The sequence below is a fragment of the Marmota monax genome, unplaced genomic scaffold (genome assembly GCF_021218885.2).
Source record: "Marmota monax isolate L192 unplaced genomic scaffold, Marmota_monax_Labrador192_F-V1.1 WCK01_AAM20220418_F8-fsc00153, whole genome shotgun sequence".
Classification (NCBI taxonomy): domain Eukaryota; kingdom Metazoa; phylum Chordata; class Mammalia; order Rodentia; family Sciuridae; genus Marmota; species Marmota monax.
The window spans coordinates 1,080,949-1,099,998 of record NW_026692146.1 but is presented as its reverse complement, the minus strand read 5'-3'; the positions used below and the strand labels follow the sequence as shown (position 1 = coordinate 1,099,998).

At 38.6% G+C, this 19,050-nt stretch overlaps 1 protein-coding gene across 1 annotated transcript in view; it reads left to right on the top strand.

Annotated features, from left to right (window-relative positions):
* Positions 1-692: 692 nt before the first annotated feature.
* Positions 693-19,050, top strand: part of Tp53bp2 (tumor protein p53 binding protein 2) — a 56,412-nt gene continuing 38,054 nt past the window's right edge. The window contains exon 1 of the mRNA XM_046419122.2: positions 693-954. Within this exon, the coding sequence (XP_046275078.1) occupies positions 928-954 (27 nt within the window). The 5' untranslated portion in view covers positions 693-927. The remainder of the gene's footprint in view (positions 955-19,050) is intronic.

Genomic DNA, 19,050 nt, shown 5'->3' with positions numbered 1-19,050 from the left:
CTGCTTTTATATTTTGAATTATTCATTTTGATTGTGGCAAAATATACATAGCATAAAGTCTGCCTTTGTCATATTGAAGTCCCCCCCTCCTTTTTTTTTTTTTTTAAACATTATAGCAAGTATCACAGGAGTTTAAATTAGGGTCTGGACAATCATAAAGGAGACCAGGGGTGAAGAAGTCGAGGAACTTTCGGATTGTGCAGCGGACCCAGGCGACACGCGGATCTCCATTTTGTCGGGACGGGCCGCCCCTCTCCGCCCGGCCCAGGCGTCGAACCTCGGGCCCACGTTCCCGAAGGCAGAGGGTTGGACTCTTGCTCCGAGCCGCAGAGCAGGTGCGAGCCACAGCCCTCCGTCTCGCTGCAAGTTTTTCACGTTTATTGTTTCCGGAGGCACCGCCTCCCAACACCCGCGGCTCCGCCAGGAGGCGCGCTCTCGAGCCGCTCCGCCGCGCGCCCCCGACTGCACTTTCGACCAGAGGCGAGAAAAGAAAAGGTCTTTGGCTCTGCCGCCCGGGGCGCGCCCCGCCCCGCGGGTCCGCGCAGGCGCGCGCCGCTGCCGGCCCCGCGCCTCCCCTCCCCCCGGCCGTCCGGCGCGTCGCGGGCGGGGCGGACGCGGGCTCGGGGGCGGGGCGCGCTCGGGCTCAGGGGCCAGGCCGGGGATTAGTTGGTTTCGGAGCCGAGGAGGGCGTTCGGGCCACCGCGAGCACAGAGGAGACAAAGCCGCGTCCGGGGACCGGCCGGTGGGGGGGGGGGGGCGCGGTTCGGTGGCGCCCCTGCACTGCGGGGGGCACCCGCGCGCCCCCGCCTTTCAACAGGTCCGCCGCCTCGCTGGCGGCCTCGCCCTCCGCTCCGCTCTGCTCCTGGGTGCCCGCGACCCCCGGAGCGCCTCCGCTTTGCCGGGGCTGCAATCTGGCCACCCGCTTCGATGCGGTTCGGGTCCAAAATGATGCCGGTAAGTGGGTAGACGTGCGGGGGGCGCGGGGCGTCGGGGCCGGAAGTGTGCGGGGTCGCGGGCGGGGGCGTCCGCGCCGCTTGTGGGTCTGGAGCTCAACCTCGCGGGCCCGGCCACCCGAGCCTCTGGAGGTGTCTGGAGGGTCCGAACTCCATCCTCCCAGCCCCCAGCCTGGGGCCCGAGGACACCCTCCCTGCCAGGAGGGGTCCCTCACCTGCTCCGGAGTTAGTTGAGCAGCTGGTGGGGCCGCCGCTCGAAACTTTTACTTTTTGGGACCTGACTTTTTTGCGATTCTTTGAAGGTCAAGACTAGGGAAACTGGGAACCTTGTTTTTTTGCTTTGTCTTTCTGTTTTTGATTGTTCAAACTTTTTACCAGATTGGAACATAACACACTTTGAAAAGGGTACTTTGGCTTTATTTTTAATGGAATTTCGAGCTTGATGTCTGCGATAGCAACTAAGTCACTCTTATCTCTTTGTGGAATCGGGTTTTAGTAAATACAACCTCAAAAGTTTTAGATCTCAGGAAAACTTCTGTGCCCGGCTCCCTCTGTTTCCCACAGATTGTTCAAGCAAGACCTCTGGAGAGGATTAGCTGGTTCTTTGGGAGCTCGGTAGGCATGTGGCATGGCCTCCTGAAAGTTGTATTTGCTCCTCTCCCACTGAAGCGGGACCATCTTGCAGTCATCCCTTGTTCTTATGCTTCATTTGTTGAAACAAAGGAACAAGCTTTCTTTTGCTTTTGCAAAACCTGAAGAATGAAGTGATAACAATTTGTTTTCTGAAGTTACACACGCAGAATATAATATGCTGTCCCCTGACCCCTTACTTGTTTCCTGGAGGACGCCTGAAACTTGCACATACTGAACAAACATAGCAGTTTCCTTAATTGGGTTTAGATGGCTTGGGATAGGTTGTCCTGCCAGAATTCAAGGAATTGGAAATGTTAATGGCATTTTGCATCTGATTTTAGTTTGATATTTATTTATGAAGTTAGGTTTGTAATGTGAATGTCCTGTATTAAAATATGTATTGTGGATAAGGGTGAAGGATTTTAAGATTTTTATTCCTTGGATTTACATTTCTTTGTCTTTAAGTAATTTTTGCAGGTGTCTGAGTTTTTTCCTGAACACAGAAGTAAAGAGACAAGGTGTTGGTTGTTGCAATATGGTCTCTTTATTAAAGATTAATTTTATGTCAAGGTATCCTTTGGGGTTTCTACAAAACGTAGAGAGTTTTTCCTTCTCCCACGTACATACTAGATAATCAGAATTCTTAAAAGTTATGTGCTCTTGTGATTACATTCAGTTTAGCAGGTGTGGTTCCTCTGATTATCTTTCACAGACTGTATGATGCATGTGTACCAACTTTGAAATCAGACTAACCCTTCAGTGTTTGCTTAGCTACCACTTTTAGTGATCACAAGTCACTTAAAAAAATTGTCTCTCAGTTTCATCATCTGTAAAATGGGGATGATAATGATATCCAGCTCTTAGAATGTTTTTCAGGATTAGAGTTACTGTTTGTGATTCAAGCCAATAGTACAGTGCCTAGCTTGTAAGAGGTGCAAGATAAAAGCTACTACTGATTTTGTGATATTGAGTAAACAGAAGACTCTTAAACTTGAGATACATAAACAAATGAAAAAAATTTTCATTTAGTAGCCCCATGTGATGTCTTTTTAGTTGTAGATGGTCACAGTATCTTTATTTTATCCATTCATTTTTATGTCGTGCCGAGGATCGAACCCAGTGCCTCGCACATGCTAGGCAAGCACTCTCCTGATGAGCCACAACCTCAGTCCATCACTGTGATATCTTAAAAAGTGTTTTTACTTAAAAAGTATTTTTAAAACTTAAAAAGTTTTCTTCATCTTTAGCTTTTAATATGCTTGGATTTTTATTCCAACATGAGTAAGATTTGTTGTATTTTATTTTAATTAAAAAAATTTTTTTAGATGTAGTTGGACACAATACCTTTATTTCACTTATTTATTTTTTTATGTGGTGCTGAGAATCGAACCCAGGGTCTCACACATGCAAGGTGAGCGCTCTACCACTTTGCCACAACCCCAGCCCCATGTTGTATTTTATTACTTTGGAAATTTATAACCATTTTTTTTCAGGAAAAATTATAATGCCTAATAATATAAAAATGGATAATCAGAATGTAGACAGTTGCCTTGATATACTTTTTTATTGTGGTAAAATGTACATAACTTAAAATTTATCATTATAACCATTAAGTGTTAAATTGTTTCTGTGGCATACAGTACATTCCTTGATATGCTCTTAAGGGCATTCTAAAGATAACTTTGCTTCTTAGACTGCATTATATTAAAAATGTGCAGATAAATAGGTTTCATGTGTTTTCTCACCAAATAGTACAGAATCAAGTGGTTTTCTTTTATGTGGGACATGAAGTGATAATTGGTCCCAACCAGAAGTGGAAGATGGGTTTAGTAGGCTAACTAAAAATAAACAGGCAAGCACTGAGAATCACAGAGATAATGATAGGGTACTGCAGAAATTGGAGTGATAATTACTCTCATTTTCAGATACCTGCCATGGCTAATATCTATGTTTCTATATTTCTACAAGTTGGTGAGGAGAAAACTGATTAATCTTTTGTACTTAAAACATTCTTATTTTTCTTTATTAAAAAATAGGTTATTTGCACTTGGAGAGACTGGCTTTTTAGTGATCCACTCATTGTATTTGATTGTCGAATTGAGTCAGTTATCGAAAGCAAAAATTCTAACCATTTTAAAACCACATTAGGTATCTTTTATTGACTACTTTCATTTGTGAAGTGTTATATTCAATTTTTTTTGAAAGAGCTTGGCTAACTCTAAAAGCATTTGCTGCTCTTTTCAGATAACAGTTTTATAAAAATTTCTGTACCTACTGCTGAAATGGTCAAAACAAAACAAAAAACTACATACCAAAACCACACACACTATTTGGCAGTGCCACATTAAGGCCAGAGTGCTTGACTTTGCCTGTGTCACTTAGTGGTAAGTGTTGCCACTTCATATTTGGTGTATTTGTCCAGCTACAATAGAAATGTCCTGTATCCGTATTGTCTAGTATGGTAGTCACCAGGCACATGTGGCTACTGAACTTTGAATGTGGCTTATGGGACCGAGAACTGAACTTTAAAAAATAATTATTTAGTTTTAATTATGTTTAAATAGTTACATGTATGTTCCTGATGGCTACTGAAGTGCAGTCAAACCAAAGTTATCACTTAGGCTTTATATAGATTACAAATAATATATGGTTTTTCTTTTTGGGGGGAAGGAGTGCTGGGAATTGAATCTATGACTTTGTACATACTAAGCACATGGTCTACCACTGAACTGTACCCTTAGGCCCATGCAGGTAATATGTCAAGAAAACAATAATTTTTAAAAGTTCTATTGAAATGATCATGTGTTAATTTTTGAACTTAATGGTATTTTATCTTTCAGTGCTGTAGAGACACTGCTTTGTGGGCCTGTGACTCATTTTATGTAAAGATAATGTTATATATTTCACTCTAGTTATTTTGTAATACTGTAAAATAAAATCTGATTGTTTAAGCTTCTGATTTTGTGCATCTAGGACAAATAAATAGGATATTGCAGTATCTTCTTTAACAGTTTTACACTTGATGAATCAAATTATTGCCTGTATTAATGTTATTACTTAGTATTATTTAGTTTTGTTTGCACATATTTTCCAATCTGAAATTGTGTTTTGAAACTAAAAATTTTTGAAGCTATAGCTGTGGAACATTAGATTTATATGATATACTATGTTCTGAAAAAATTCCTTTCTATTGAGTAATAATGTGGTAACTTAACTTAGATCAGATTTGATTCCAGAATCAAGTTTAGATTAGATTCTTAAAGACTGGTTCCTGTCTTTATAGATTGTAATTCCGAAAGGCTGTTAGGCAGAACATCTATTTTTAAAAAATGTGCAAAACATCTCACATTTCATGTGCTATATAGGTAATTTAGTTGCCTTGTGATTTTGGTTATATTAATGAAAAGACATTGGAATTTTCTGTATTTTTGCCTGGTTTGGAGAAACCAGGTTTAGGCTTTATAAAGAAACTTGTACAAGTATACGCCTGCTTATATTTTAAAAAGTAAAGAGATTTATCTGGATGGGACCCCTGAGGGTCATTTATTAAATTCTACTTCTAGGAAGAACTACTTTCCTTACTCTTCATTCCCTTCTCCTACCAGCAGTGAAAACAATAAAACAAACTTTTCTCTTCTGGAGCTTTTAAGGAATAAGGTAGACCTTTATCTCTTTTGGTTATCTACCATAGTGTGTGGCACTCCTCCAAAAGTCTTTCTAAAGCTAATTTAACCCCCGACCCATTCTTGAAGCCTTCATGTTTTCCAATCTCTTTTCAGCTAAGATAGAATAATTGCATACCAACACATGCTAGTATGGTTTGTCGTGCATTATAAACTTTTCCCCAGTTTTCTCTACTAAGGAGTATCTCAAAGAATAAGAAGATTGAGGTATAAAGATTTAGGAATCCAGAGTGTTCCTTTCAATTCTTTCCATTTAATCAAGCTGAACATTATTTAAATATTTGTGTTTTGATGATGTGCTAGGTATTTAACAGAACATTTTCTTAGTTGGAATTGAGAGAAGAAAACAATAGGTAATATGAGTAGGCAGTTGTGGTAGGTGAAACCTTAAAATCCTCCATTTTACTGGAGTAAAATGGGGCAGTCTTGGTTACTGGAAGGCCCTTTTAGAGAGCATGAAATATTGAGGCAGATTCTTAAAACAAATAGCATATTACCTTATCAGAGGAAAACTGTCTTATCAAAGAAATGGAAATTCACACATTGTTAGATGATGGTTAGGAAAACTAGTTTCACAGACTTAGCAACTGTGGTCATTTTTAGGGTACGAAAGCGTAGAAAAGTTAGTAGAAAACCATAATGAATAAACTATTGTAGAACACTAATTTAAACTGTTAGTGGTGATAATAAAAAATGATAAAGGCGATTAACATTTTTTTCCACTGTAGAAGGAGCAGTTTATATAAAAACCCAGGGGATTGGAAGCTCTACTGTCTTACTTTCCTTCTAGGGCAGACAAAAAGATTTTACTGAGAACTCCTCACTCTAACAGTGCCCAGTAATTTAGGCTCCTCATCCTATCTTACACCCTTATTATACTGTGAAGTTGATCTTCCCATTCTCATTCAGCAGATAAGGACTTTGAGGCTCAGCGGGTTTAAGTAATTTGCTCCTGGTCATTCCAGAGAAATGAGATTTGGACCAGGTTCATGTACAAATACCTGTTTTGTTCAAGATTGCAAATGTCTAGGTTATAATATTTTTATATACTCGATTGGACATACAGTAGTCATAATATTCTTTTGGCTAATGGTAAATTCAGATATTGCCATTTAGAGAATAATTATTTTTGGAGTAGAAAATGAAAAACATCTTTCCCTGTTGAAATCCAAACTGGATAAAAAGAATGAACAGTCTTTTATCAAGGTTCAAATAAGATGGACGTGTTTGCTGCCTTGTGGGCAAGGAAGCATCCTAGGAATTTATGTGCTTATACCTAAGACTGACATTTCAAATGGGCACAATTCCTAGGGACTCCTTCAGAGACCTGGAGGAAGCCCTGCAGGCCATTACTTAGTGGGCAGTTAGGAGAGTGGCAAGAATTGAAGTGAGAAAACTTGATAGCATATAGATTTTCCTGGGCTAGGGGCAAGAGTAAGTGGTGTGAGAAGGGATGTGGTAGCCAGTTGAGTTTTAGGTAGTAAAAATGGCATAATTTGATTAACTAGAAACATTGGTTTTGTTGCTGTATGGAGAATGGATCTTAGAGGTGCTGCCAATAAAGATTTGGATAGGTGGGAAGTGTACGAAGGTTTAGAACTCTGTCAAAGGAGCTAGGTATGGTGATGTATACATGTAATCCTCAATACTGGGAAGGCTGAGGAAAGAGGATCTCAAGTTTGAGGCCAGCCTAGGCAACTTCCTGAGACCCTGTCTCAAAAATGAAAAAATACAAAAGGGCTGGGGAGGTAGTTGAGAGGTAGAACACTTCTGAATTCAGTCCCCAGTATCCTCCACCCCTGCTCCTTAGAACTCCACCGCAGGAAAGTCTGCAGATAGATGCCAAAAAAGAGTAAAAGAGTTGTTTAATTACATTCAGGGCCAGCTGATAGTAGGAACTGGTGGTGGATTCAAATCAACTGAGTTTGCCACTTGCTTACCTAACTTGGTCTGAGTGACAATTTGGAATCCCCAAAGGTGAGAGAAAAAACAGTATCACTTACCCAGGGTTGCAAGTAAGAGAGGCAAGAATAGTGGAACGTCTCTGCCATATCCCTAAGTTCCTTCCTGGGAGACTGAAGAGAAACAACTTTCCATCTTATCAGAGAGTGATCCCAGACATGGAACCTAAGGCTTTGTATATGCTAGATAAGACTCTCCCACTGAGCCATATCCTCAACTCTTTTTAAAATTTTATTTTAAGACAGATCTTGTCAAGTTGCCAATGCTGGTCTTCTTCCCTAGTTACTGGGATTCCATGTATGCGCCACCATGGCTGGCTAGGTTTCTTGCCTTTAGTGTTTTCATTCAACACTCTGCTTCCCTGGTTGTCTCTCTGAGCAGCACTGTCTTTTCCTTCCCTGGAATTCCTCAAGATGGACTTCTGTTATAGCGTTAAATACAAACTCCTTAGCTTAGGTATCAAGTTCCTTTGTTGTCTAAGCTAGTGGATTTCAGCCTTTTTGTGTCAGTAATACATTTCCCCAGAAATTGTAGCCACACAGCGGAAGTGATCAAAAAAGACTTAAAACACCAGTGTTAGCGATTAAAGTGCTGCAGTGGCCAGGGCAGAGGAGTAGTGTGTGTGCCTTGCCCCTGGTCACCGGCATTTCCCCTGCTTTCCTTGGAGTTGTGTTGCCGCTCAGGAAGATCTGTTTATTTCCCCCTCTAGGGTCCTCAGGGGATCCCATTAGGATCCTATGCTTATGTTAGGGTTTCCTCTTGCTCACAGTGAGTTGTACCCTGTTGTATCCTGCTCTCCACAACCTACTCTGCTCCATTGGACTTTGCCAACAGTGTGAGAGTGTTTGTGTGTGTGTAAAACAAATTTTATACATTTAAAATTTTTGCAGCACATTTGTGGCTCGTGGATTGAGGATTGCTTAAGACAGAAGCTGGGTTTTTCTCTTGTCTCTGTGCCTTTATATGTGTTTCACTATCTGCATGGTCCTCTTCCTGCTTGTCTTGTGCATGCTTCAGTTTTCAGCTCAGTAGACCTGTTGTGAAGTCATCTTCTCCCTGAAGGGCTTTTTTCCCCCCTGTTCTCATTGGACCTTAAGTGTACCTCCACTAGGAAGTTCTCTCATTTGGGAGTCAATGTTTGCAGTGCTTCTTCCTTGTTCTGTAAACCTCCTTGAGGGTGTAGGTACCATGCCTTTCCATCTGTGTTTCTCGCACTTAGCACAGCATTGGACTTTTTGTGAATGAATAAATATTTTTAAATTTTCTGCGGTGAGGATAGGTCTTGCCTACACTAAATAGCAAAGTGGGAGGTAGAAAGGAAAGAACTAGAAGCAATGGATTGGCTGTACTCGTAGCATCATGGACGGTCTTAAAAATAAATAGAGTGCTTAGAGAATAAAAATTTTTAAAAAAGAGTGAAATATATAACATTGTCTTTATATAAAATGAGTCACAGGCCCACAAAGCAGTGATGATAATTTTAGGAGAAAGCCTACCAATATTAAACTTAAAAAATTTAATTTTATAAGGAGAAGGGCAGAGGGGAAGAATTAACTAAGTATATTTTTAGTTCTTTTAATTTATTTGTTGATTGTTTATGAAAACTCTTGAAAGTAGAAGTAGCCTCAAGGTGAGTTGCTTTGGGAAATGTGTTTGGAATTTGAAATCTGTCTAAATTTAGCTGTAGGCACAGTTGAAAAGGAGAGATTTCTTAACTTTCCCCAGATTAGCAGAATGCTTTGTCTTTTTTCATTCCAGACATTGTCTGCCTTTTGAAAAAGCATGCTCTGAAGTTATGCCATGTGTTTAATGGATAAATGAATGTTTCTTGATGTGAATGTACTGATTGTCATGTTCTAGTCTCCTGTTCTTGTTCCCTTCTTCCATGGAACTTTGCATCCCCGACTTATAGTATCATTGGTTTACTTGAACAGGTATGTGTTGTATATATACTGTGTGTAAAATCAGAGTGCTCTTTGGAGAGTGAGGGATAATAGTGGAGGAGAAAAACGGGAAGTATTTCAAAACCCAAACCTTTGTCTTGAAGAAATTTTTAGACCAGTAGGATTGATAAGACAGATACAGACACCTATGTGGGAGTGATTGCAGAGTGGCAAAGAAAAAATTTACTTCTGCTGGAAGTGTTGGGTGTTCTGTGGTCTTCTTGCCTCAGAACTGTAATGACCTTTCCTTTGCAATAAAGCCAACCCTCATTCTGACCTGGACTAGGGCAAGTTTTATGCTCTTTGAATTATTCTAGAAGAATGGGGATGACTTCAACACTAAGGGACAGGGTCTAGGAAGCAGGGAACCTATTCTGATGTGAGAAGTGAGGAAAAATATGTTTTTTGGGATTTCTTATTTGGTGATTTGAGGAGGAGGAAATTATATGTTCCAATTATACATGGAACATATAATTTAAAATATATGTTCTTAGTACAGGCTGAACATCCCTGATCCAAAAGTTCCAAAACCTGAAACTTTTTTGATTTTTTTTTTTTTTTTTGGTGTGTGTGTGTGGGTATGTGTATGTGTGTGTGTAAAGCAAGTTTTATAAATTAAAAGTTTTTGCAGCATATCTTGTGATACCAAAAGAGAAAAAATTTCACACCTGACCTTATGTGATGGGTTGAAGTAAAAACACAGGTGCTCTAGAATTATTGTATAAAATTACCTTCAGGCTGTGTGTATAAGGTATATATATATATATATATGAAGCATATGAATTTTGTGTTTAGACTTGGGGTACTGATTCTAAGATTTCCCACATATATGTGCAGATATTTAAACAAACAAACAAACAAAACCCAAAAAATTCCCCTAAAACAGAAATAACTTTTGGTCCCAAGCATTGCCACATCCCCAGCCCTATTTTTACTTAGAGACAGGATCTCACTGAGTTGCTTAGCACCTCACTTTTTGCTGAGGCTGGTTTTGAACTCTCAATCCTCCTGTCTCCGCCTCCCGAGCTGGTGTGATTACAGGTGTGCACCACTGTGCCCAGCCCAAGCATTTTTGATAAGGGAAACTCATATTTCTTTTTTTAAAAAATATTTTTTAGATGTTGATGAACCTTTATTTTATTCCTTTATATATATGCAGTGCCGAGAATTGAACCCACTGCCTCACACATGCTAGGCAAGTGCACTACCACTGAGCCACAACCCCAGCCCCCCATTCTATGTTTCTTATAATTGAATTGGAATTCTCTGAAATTCAGAAATGCAAAGATAAGTACAAGTGGATGTGGATTGTGATGTTTTGATATTGTTATTGAGATAACTATAGACATTATAATAGCTTATATTTGATATCATTTATATGTACTGTTGTTCGTCTTGGGAGGCTGAGACAGGAGGATTGAGAGTTCAAAACCAGCCTCAGCAAAAAGTGAGGTGCTAAGCAACTCAGTGAGACCCTGTCTCTAAATAAAGTACAAAATAGGGCTGGGGATGTGGCTCATTTGTTGAGTGCCACTGAGTTTAATCTCTGGTACACTGCCCCCCAAAATACACACACACACACACACTGCTGTTATCTATCAAGCCAATAATACTGTCTGAACAGTATTATTACTGTTTTACTCAGAAACATAATTTTATGTTAGTCGCTTACGTAAAATCCTCTAATGAAGTAGTTTTCAAGCTTAAGTGTGCTTGCATGGGTGGGATTCTAATTCAGGGGGTTTGGGTTGGGGCCTGGATTTTGTGCTTCCGACAGGTTCCCAGGTGATGCTGATGTTCTTGGTCTGGAGACCATGCTTTAAGAATCAGTACTTTAGTTACTTTTCCTTTGTAATAAAGCCCACCCTCATTCTGATCTACAATGCCCTATAGGAGCTAGGACCTGGTTCCCTCTCTGCCTTCATTGGTATGTGACTGTTCCTGATGTGTTGCTCTTTCTGGTCATGCAACAGACTAAGCTCATCCCTACCTCAGGGCCTTTTCGTAGAATGTATTCAAGATGATTCAAGTGCTGGCTTCTCCTTAATCATAATTAGCCATTATCAGTCTCCTCTCTGTGCCCAAAGGAATGCAAGCTTTTTCATCACTATTCCTATTACATAAACTGTGCTTGCATAATAGGCACTCAGTAAATATTAATGGTTGCGTGAATCAAAGACATTAATGTCAGCAAAGAGTTGGGATTGAGAGGAAGACATGGAACCAGGAGCAACTTTATTAGTAACTGACATTGATAAGACATTATGCCTGTAAGTCACAGTGTAGAAGTGACAGTTGCTTCTGTTACCACATATGAAGTGGTTATGTTATCAGACAGCTAAGACCAGAGGTTACTTGCTGTTAGAACACTTTTTTAATGTGCAAACAATTTCCCCCACAGTTAATCATTTTTTGCTGTATCCTTTTTCCCCAGAATATTGATTATGTTAGATAATGATTGATTCTAGATGTTACTGAATGAATGACCAGAATATTCCATGTGTGATCAACTTTTTTAGCAGAATACTGTTGAAATTGATACTGAGACTTCTTTGATATCCAAATTCCAATTTGCTAAAAGTGACCAAAGAAATAGTTTGTGATGTAAAAAAGAATCCCATTGGATATGATTTTAGGATTTTTGCTTTAACTCAGATTTGACTGATAATGGCTAATGGGCTAATGCCATAATAAAAAGTGATACACTTGGTGTAGAAGTTATCATTGGGCCTTAATAGAACATTGGTAGACATAACTCACGGTAATTGATGGAAGATTTGTAAAAGTTTAATGACCCCAAGAGTTAACTCTAGGTGGGAGAAACAGCTTAGAAATCATATAAGGCCTTTGTAAGCAGTTATCTTCTGATAACTAATAAAGTTGGAACATACCATCTGGGAGGCTGGGGAGTATCTCTGGGGTAAAGTACTGGAGCTCCTGAGAGGCGGGCTTCACAGAGACCCTGTGAGATGCTCTGTCAGAAAGCAGTTGGGGAGATGTGGGACAGTCCAGGCTGAGGTATTGAGCAGCACAAGTGTGCAGAAGGATGGCATCTTAGCCCACAACTAGGGTCAAGAATGACTGAATTAGAGAGCGAAACTGACCATCTCATCCGTATGTGCATTGTCTGCCATCAGAGTGGCCATCAGAGCATATAGCCAGGTCTGTATGGAGCAGCAGGCACAATATCCCAGAAGATTAGAATGATTTGCATCTTGTTTCTAAGCCCCTTCAGCCTTATAAGTAAGTCATGGTTGGGCTAAATGTGTGAGTTTGAGATTCAGAGAGGCTTTGGTTGATGTTGTTTTTGCTTGCTCAGGTTAAAGGAAACTTGGTGGCTTCCTTCTCTTCCAGAAGTGTACTGGGGCCTTCCTGCACGAGTGTTTACAATAAAATATCAAAATGAAGAAATAGTTCACGTTTATTTCTCCACAGAGGAATTATCAAATCCAGAAACCCTTCAGATGTTTCTCTAATTTCATTACTAGGATAATTAGCTGGCCAATCTGTGGGGAGTTGCCTGTGAGTTGTGATATTTGACAATTTGTTGCTCTTTTTACAGATAGTTCATTTTTCTTTAAAGGATACTTTTTTCTCCTTATGCCCTTTTTTCTCTTAGGCAAACCTAGGGGATTTGAATTTTTGTAAATTAGAAAGCTGAAGGTGTTACTGCAGAGCTTTAATTTCCTGTCTCTGATAAGGAACATCTTACACTCCTGGTTCCTTTCTTTTTTCTATGGAACTTCACATGATTTTTTAAAAAATCAATTGAATAATTAAGCCTCTGACAAAGCAAATTTCTTGTAAAAAAGCCCTAGCCATTTTTTTAATTTCCTCTTGAAAAGGTCATTCAAATTTTAATCTAAAATAACTCTTCTTTGAAAAAGAATCATTCTTATGTCAATGACATAACAGTTACAGTGAATACTTACTCTATAACAATAGAGTGCTTAAAAATAAATCTATAACCCATTCTTTTTAAATAAAAATTATCTGTGTCCTTGGTTTTTTGGAAGGGCACGTCTACATTTGGATGTGACTGGCATGAATTACTGTGCAGTATGTGTAGGGGTTGCCTTTTCTTTACCTTAGTTTTCTTTCTTTCAAAATTGATCACTGTAAGAGGTAGAAATAAGTAGTAATCATTATGTTAAGTAGACTTTTAGGTTATAAATTATTGTAAATGTATTTCAGCTTTGAAATTTGAAAAAATTTAAAAGTGACTTCAGTTGCTTTCCTATACTACTGATTTAATTTTTGTTTTTTCCATTCACATCATTTCATATGTACATCTGTTTTAAAGGGCTATAATCTACAGTTTAATACTGTGTTATGTAACTTTATCTGTCTTTTTATACTTACAGTAATTGGTAGCTGGGTCATTCCATTCTTGCCAGTACATGTATTTTAACTTACTCTGTTCCATGTTGCTGGACATTTACTTTTCCACTTTATTGTTTATAGATCTAACACTGTAGTGAAAATTTAAGGCCTTTAGAATTTTTCTTCACTTCAGTATTTCTTTGGGATAAATTTCCTGGAAAAGCTACATAATCTGTAGCTTTTGTTACATAGTTCATTTCATTTTCTGAATTGAATTTTTAACAGTTTATAGTACTATCCGTTGTATCTTTGAGTGAATCACTTTCCTAAAACTTCACCTATGTTGCTTTAATCTAATCTTTCAGTTGAAGATAATAGTTGTGAGTGGTACCTTGTTTTAATTTACATCTCCTCCCCATATTTTTCCATTTGTATTGTCTGTGTGATCTCTTTTATCTCTACTGCTCTGAAATATGCTTTAGAGTTTATTGTTTATTGATTAATCTCTTTTCCTTGTGGACCATACTACAAAAAATGACATTCCTACTGGGCGTGTAATCTTAGTGACTTGGGAGGCTGAGGCAGGAGGATGGCAGGTTTAAGGCCAGCCTCAGCAATTTAGAGAAGCCCTAAGCAACTTAGCTGAGACCCTGTCTCAAAATAAAAAATACAAAGGGCTGGGGATGTGGCTCAATGGTTAAGTGCCCTTGGGTTCAATTTCTGGTACCAAGAATGGGGGGAAAAAGAAAAAGACATTCCTAATTTACAATTTGGAAAGAAGTTAATATTTTAATGTATGTATGGTTTATTTACTTATTTTTTCAAATTAATTAATTTATTTTAATTAGGTATATGACAGCAGAATGCATTTTGATTCATTGACAACAGTTGCAGCACAACTTTGCACTTCTATGGTTGTGCACACTGTAAGTCACACCGTATGTGCAGTCATACATATGTGTACCTAGGGTAATGATGTCCATCTCATTCCACCATCTTTCCTGCCACCATGCACCACCCTCCCAACTCTCCCTCCCCTTTGACCAATCAGAGTTCCTCCATTTTTCCCATGCCTCCCCCTGGTTTATATGGTTATGGAGAAGAGCTGATCTGACATCCACTGCTGCTATTAAAGGGAAGAAAAGCTGTCTCTTTGTTGCTATCTAAGCTAGACATTGGAAGCATTTTCAGATGTCCCAGCAACTTATTGTCATTGTAGTCTGGGTGCATCTATAAAGACTGATGTGCTGTTTTGACCTTTGGTTGCTGCACTCTTGAAGAAATAATTTACCTCATGGGTTTTCAGAAGCACTTTTGTGGTTTGAGACAGAATAAATTTCTCGCCACAGCATTTTAGAGGATTTAACTCTAGGGAGCCCCATTTTGCTTGTTTCCATGTGGAAAAGCAGCTACTGATGTCATTTTTATTTTCTTGAGAATATGCCATTTAAAAAAATATAAAATATCAAGACAAGATGGCATTTTGGAAGTAAGGTTACTACAGATTTTTAAAAAATATTATTTTATGCTCTCCATTAGTTTATTCCTCTTGGTTGAAACCTCAGTCTAGAACATTTTCATCACCTCCTAAAAACTCACACTTTTTGCTAATCACTCCTTTTCTTCCCCTGCCTTTCAGCTTCTGGCAGTCATTAATCTTTTTTTTTGTATCCTTGGATTTGCATGTGCTGGTTATTGCACATAAATGGAATCACAAACTATGTAGTCTTTGCCTGGTTTCTATCACATAGTACAGTGTTTTCAAGATTCGTGTTGTAGCATGTATCAGTACTTCATACCTTGTAATGACTTTCATTACATTCTAAAGTAGTGTATTTTGAAGATACATTTCTTGATTGCTTATTTTTATTGGCCCTAACTAAAGTGGAGGCAGCAAGGTAACCCAGAAAAAGCACTATCAAATATTTGCCTGACAACAAAGATCCAGGTAAGTAGTAATGTGTGTGAATAAAAATGACACCTTATATTTATCTTAGTGTTTTTATCACTGATTGATTAAAACAATCAATTTGATGGGCTGGGGTTGTGGCTCAGATGTAGAGCACTTGCCTAGTATGCATGAGGTATTGGGTTCGATCCTTAGCACCACATAAAAATAAAATAAAGATATTGTGTCCACCTATAACTAAAAAGTAAATATTAAAAAAATCAATTTGATCATAAAAATAGTAGTATGTAGTCATTCTAGAATATTTAAGCATAAAAACTTTAAAAAATTCACTTTATAATCTCACCACTAAAGCATAACAATTATTAATTTGATGGTTATAGCTTCGGGCTTTTTTCTACATGTATTACATATATGAGTTCTATATTTTTTGTTGAATATATAAATGTGTGTGTATGTCTCTCTTCTATGTTCTTTTTCATTTGCATAGCAAGATATGATGAGTACCATATCTTAACAAAACTGATACATTTTTGAAAGTTTTGGTGTTTGTTTTTTCCTTGTGAAGTGTTTTGGTGTCAGATAATGGATATTGTTTAGTTTATTTTTATTATTAGAGGTCATGTTTCTAGGCCAAGATTGTTGTTTTCTGAAGGACTTAGTTAATAGAGTAGCCTAAAATTTCCTTTAAGTAAATTAAAATTTTCAATATTCCAATAAAACTACTTCACCCAAAAGAAGGAGCTGCTCCTCTTGCTTTTATTTTTGTTATTCAGGGAATTAAATTGCAGTTTTGAAGAATTTCTTTACCATTTGGAGAGCTGATTTATGAAACAAAACATAAAAGAAGCAATGTAAAGAACATATGCTTGCATGTTCTCTTTAGTTTAATCAATTCTCTCTTTTTTCTTCTTTACCTTTTTTGTTTTCTTCCAATTAATGGAAGGAGAAGGGGATTGATATTTATTGGGGGAAAAATTCATGTTTCACTTTCTCCATAAAATTGTAAATAATTTTTAAGTTACCACATGAAAATCTACTATTGTAGCTAGATTATAAATTAAAAGATCTGAAGTAAGCTTTATTTAACCTTTCTTGAGGACATATTTATGTCTATAAACTTAAAGAGTATATGAAATGAGTTTTAAAAGTCTGTTTCAAAAGGTGTAATGCCTTCATTTTGTTCTTATCATATGTCTCTGGGGGGAGAAGTAGCAGTTATGGATACTGTAATCCACTGATCAGTTTGGAACACTACGGGGCCCTTTTCTACCCCACTTCCTCCTGTGGTATGGACAGGTGGAACTTTGCCCCTCAGTTTTGTGTGAAATGTTATAGCCTCATCTTACAGATACCTTTTCTAACCATATTGTTGCCATTGTGTTATAGTGTCCAATCAAGAAATTATCACAATTGATAAATTATCCTTGTAATTAAAAAAAAAAGTAGACTAATCACTGTAATAAAAAAAAGTGAGGTGGGTTGGTGACCATTTGGCCATGCAACCGTGAAGTGTTTGTGGGTTCAACTAACTGTGAAGTGTTTGTGGGTTCTCCAGATAGGTATCAGCACCGGACAGTTAATAAAAACCCATTTAGAACACAAGAGGTAGATAATGTGATTCAGTACCATCAACACTTTTTTCTCTCTATTGGTCATTCCCACCCATTAAAACATTCTGTAGAAACTTCCATCTTGATAAAAACAAAACACTCCTTTTGCTGTGTATCTCCTTCCATGTATGCCTCCACTTTCTCTGACTTGCATTAAAACAGAACTCCTTGGAAGTGTTATCTGTACTGTGTCTCCTCTCCCCTCAGGTTCTCCAGCTTGTTCCTATCTGACTTTTATCCCCATTATTCAGTGCTTGTCAAGGCAGTTGACATCCTTCAGCTCGCCAAATCTAATCACCAATATTCTTCCTCATTTTGTAGATCCCTAAATCTCATTGGACTCAGCTGATTGTGTCTTCTTTCCTGAAACACTTTCTTTATTGGTTTTGGTACACCATTCTTTGGGCTTCTCTCTCTCTCTCCATTTTAATTGATGGATCCTTATCTCTGTGGGACCTCTGGGGGTGTTGACTAGCTCAAGGCACTGAACTCAGCTTTCTTTTCCTTTCCAAGCTATTCCCAGCTGCTCTCATCTGGCCTGTGGCTTTAAATTCCTCTACATAATGTCTGATAGGCAGGCATCTCAAAGTTGAGATGGAGGCCCCTGTCTTGTGGGCCCTTTCCTGGTGTATTCCTCCTTCCTCATCAGTAAATTGGACCATTTTTTACTCATTAGGCAATAAACCCAAATTCTCTTTAATTTCTACTTTCATATCGCGCATCTTATTCCTCAAGTGATTCTTATTGGCTCAACCTTCAAATGTAACTCAGACTTACCCTTTTTCATATTTTCATTCTTCCCAGGATTCCATCCTAACTCATGCTGTGTGCTATATTTGCCCCTTAATTGGTTTTCCCTGCCTCTCATCCTGTAGTCTTACTGCAGTAGTCAGAGTGTTTTTTTTTAATGATGTGAATCCCTTCACTATATTGTTAAATGTTCCAGTAACCTTTTTTAAAATTGAGTTATAATCCACATGTTATAAAATTCACCATTTTGAAGTATGCAACTAAGTGACTTTTCATGTATTCACAGAGTTCTGTGACTGTCATTATTTCCAGAACATTTTCATCACTTTAAAAAAGTATCCCTGTGCTCATTAGCAGTTATTCCTGTTTCCCCTTCCTGAAGCCCCTGTCAACCACAAAATGACTTTCTGTCTCTGATGATTTACCTTCAGTGGCCTTATATATTAAATTTCAAATTCATTGCTGTGGCGTAGACAGTGGTTCTCAGTGCATGGTTTCTGGACCAGCAGTGCCAGCAGCACCTGAAAGCTTGTTAGAAATGGAGAATTCTTAGATCCTGTCCCAGACCTGCCCAATCAGACCCTCTCAGGGTGGGGCCTACAGTCTGTGCTCAGTAACCCTCTGTCCTTGCCAAAGTTGGAGAACCTTTGGTTGATAAAGACTTGCATGGTCTGATTTCCGCTTGCCTCATTGAATTAATCGCCTGTAAACCTTTCCTCTTGTTCCCTCTGCACTGACCTTCCTCTTCCACAAACGTGACAAACTTGTTCCCTTCTCAGGGCCTTTATATGTTTGTTCCCTCTGCTTGATGCATTATTCTCCCATAACTTAGCAGGGCTTGTGCCATGATTTCATTTAGATGGTTTCACATTGCTCAAGAGCCCTTTCTGCATAGTACAGAGAGGAGGGCTTTTGTGCAGACCTTTTGATTTTTTTTTTTTTTCTTCTCCATATTTACTTTCCACCTTCATCTACCTTCCTTGCCTTGTGCCTCAGGAGGATGACTTCTATAAACTGCATCTGTGCTCCCTTGCCATCTGGCTTTACCTCAGATTTGCTCAGTGGGGAGTAGGAGGGGGATATGAGATAGAAGCAGCCAGGTTGGGCTGTTTATTCCCCTGGCTCTTCTGTCTGTGTTCACTGCATCCCTCCTCCACATAGCTCTCTCTTTTTGGATTTTCCACTGTGTTAGCTGTTTAGCAAAAATTATCTACTGTGCAGTAGATAATTTATAAATATTAAATTAATGAAAAAACATTGAATAGAAGCAAAATAACTAGC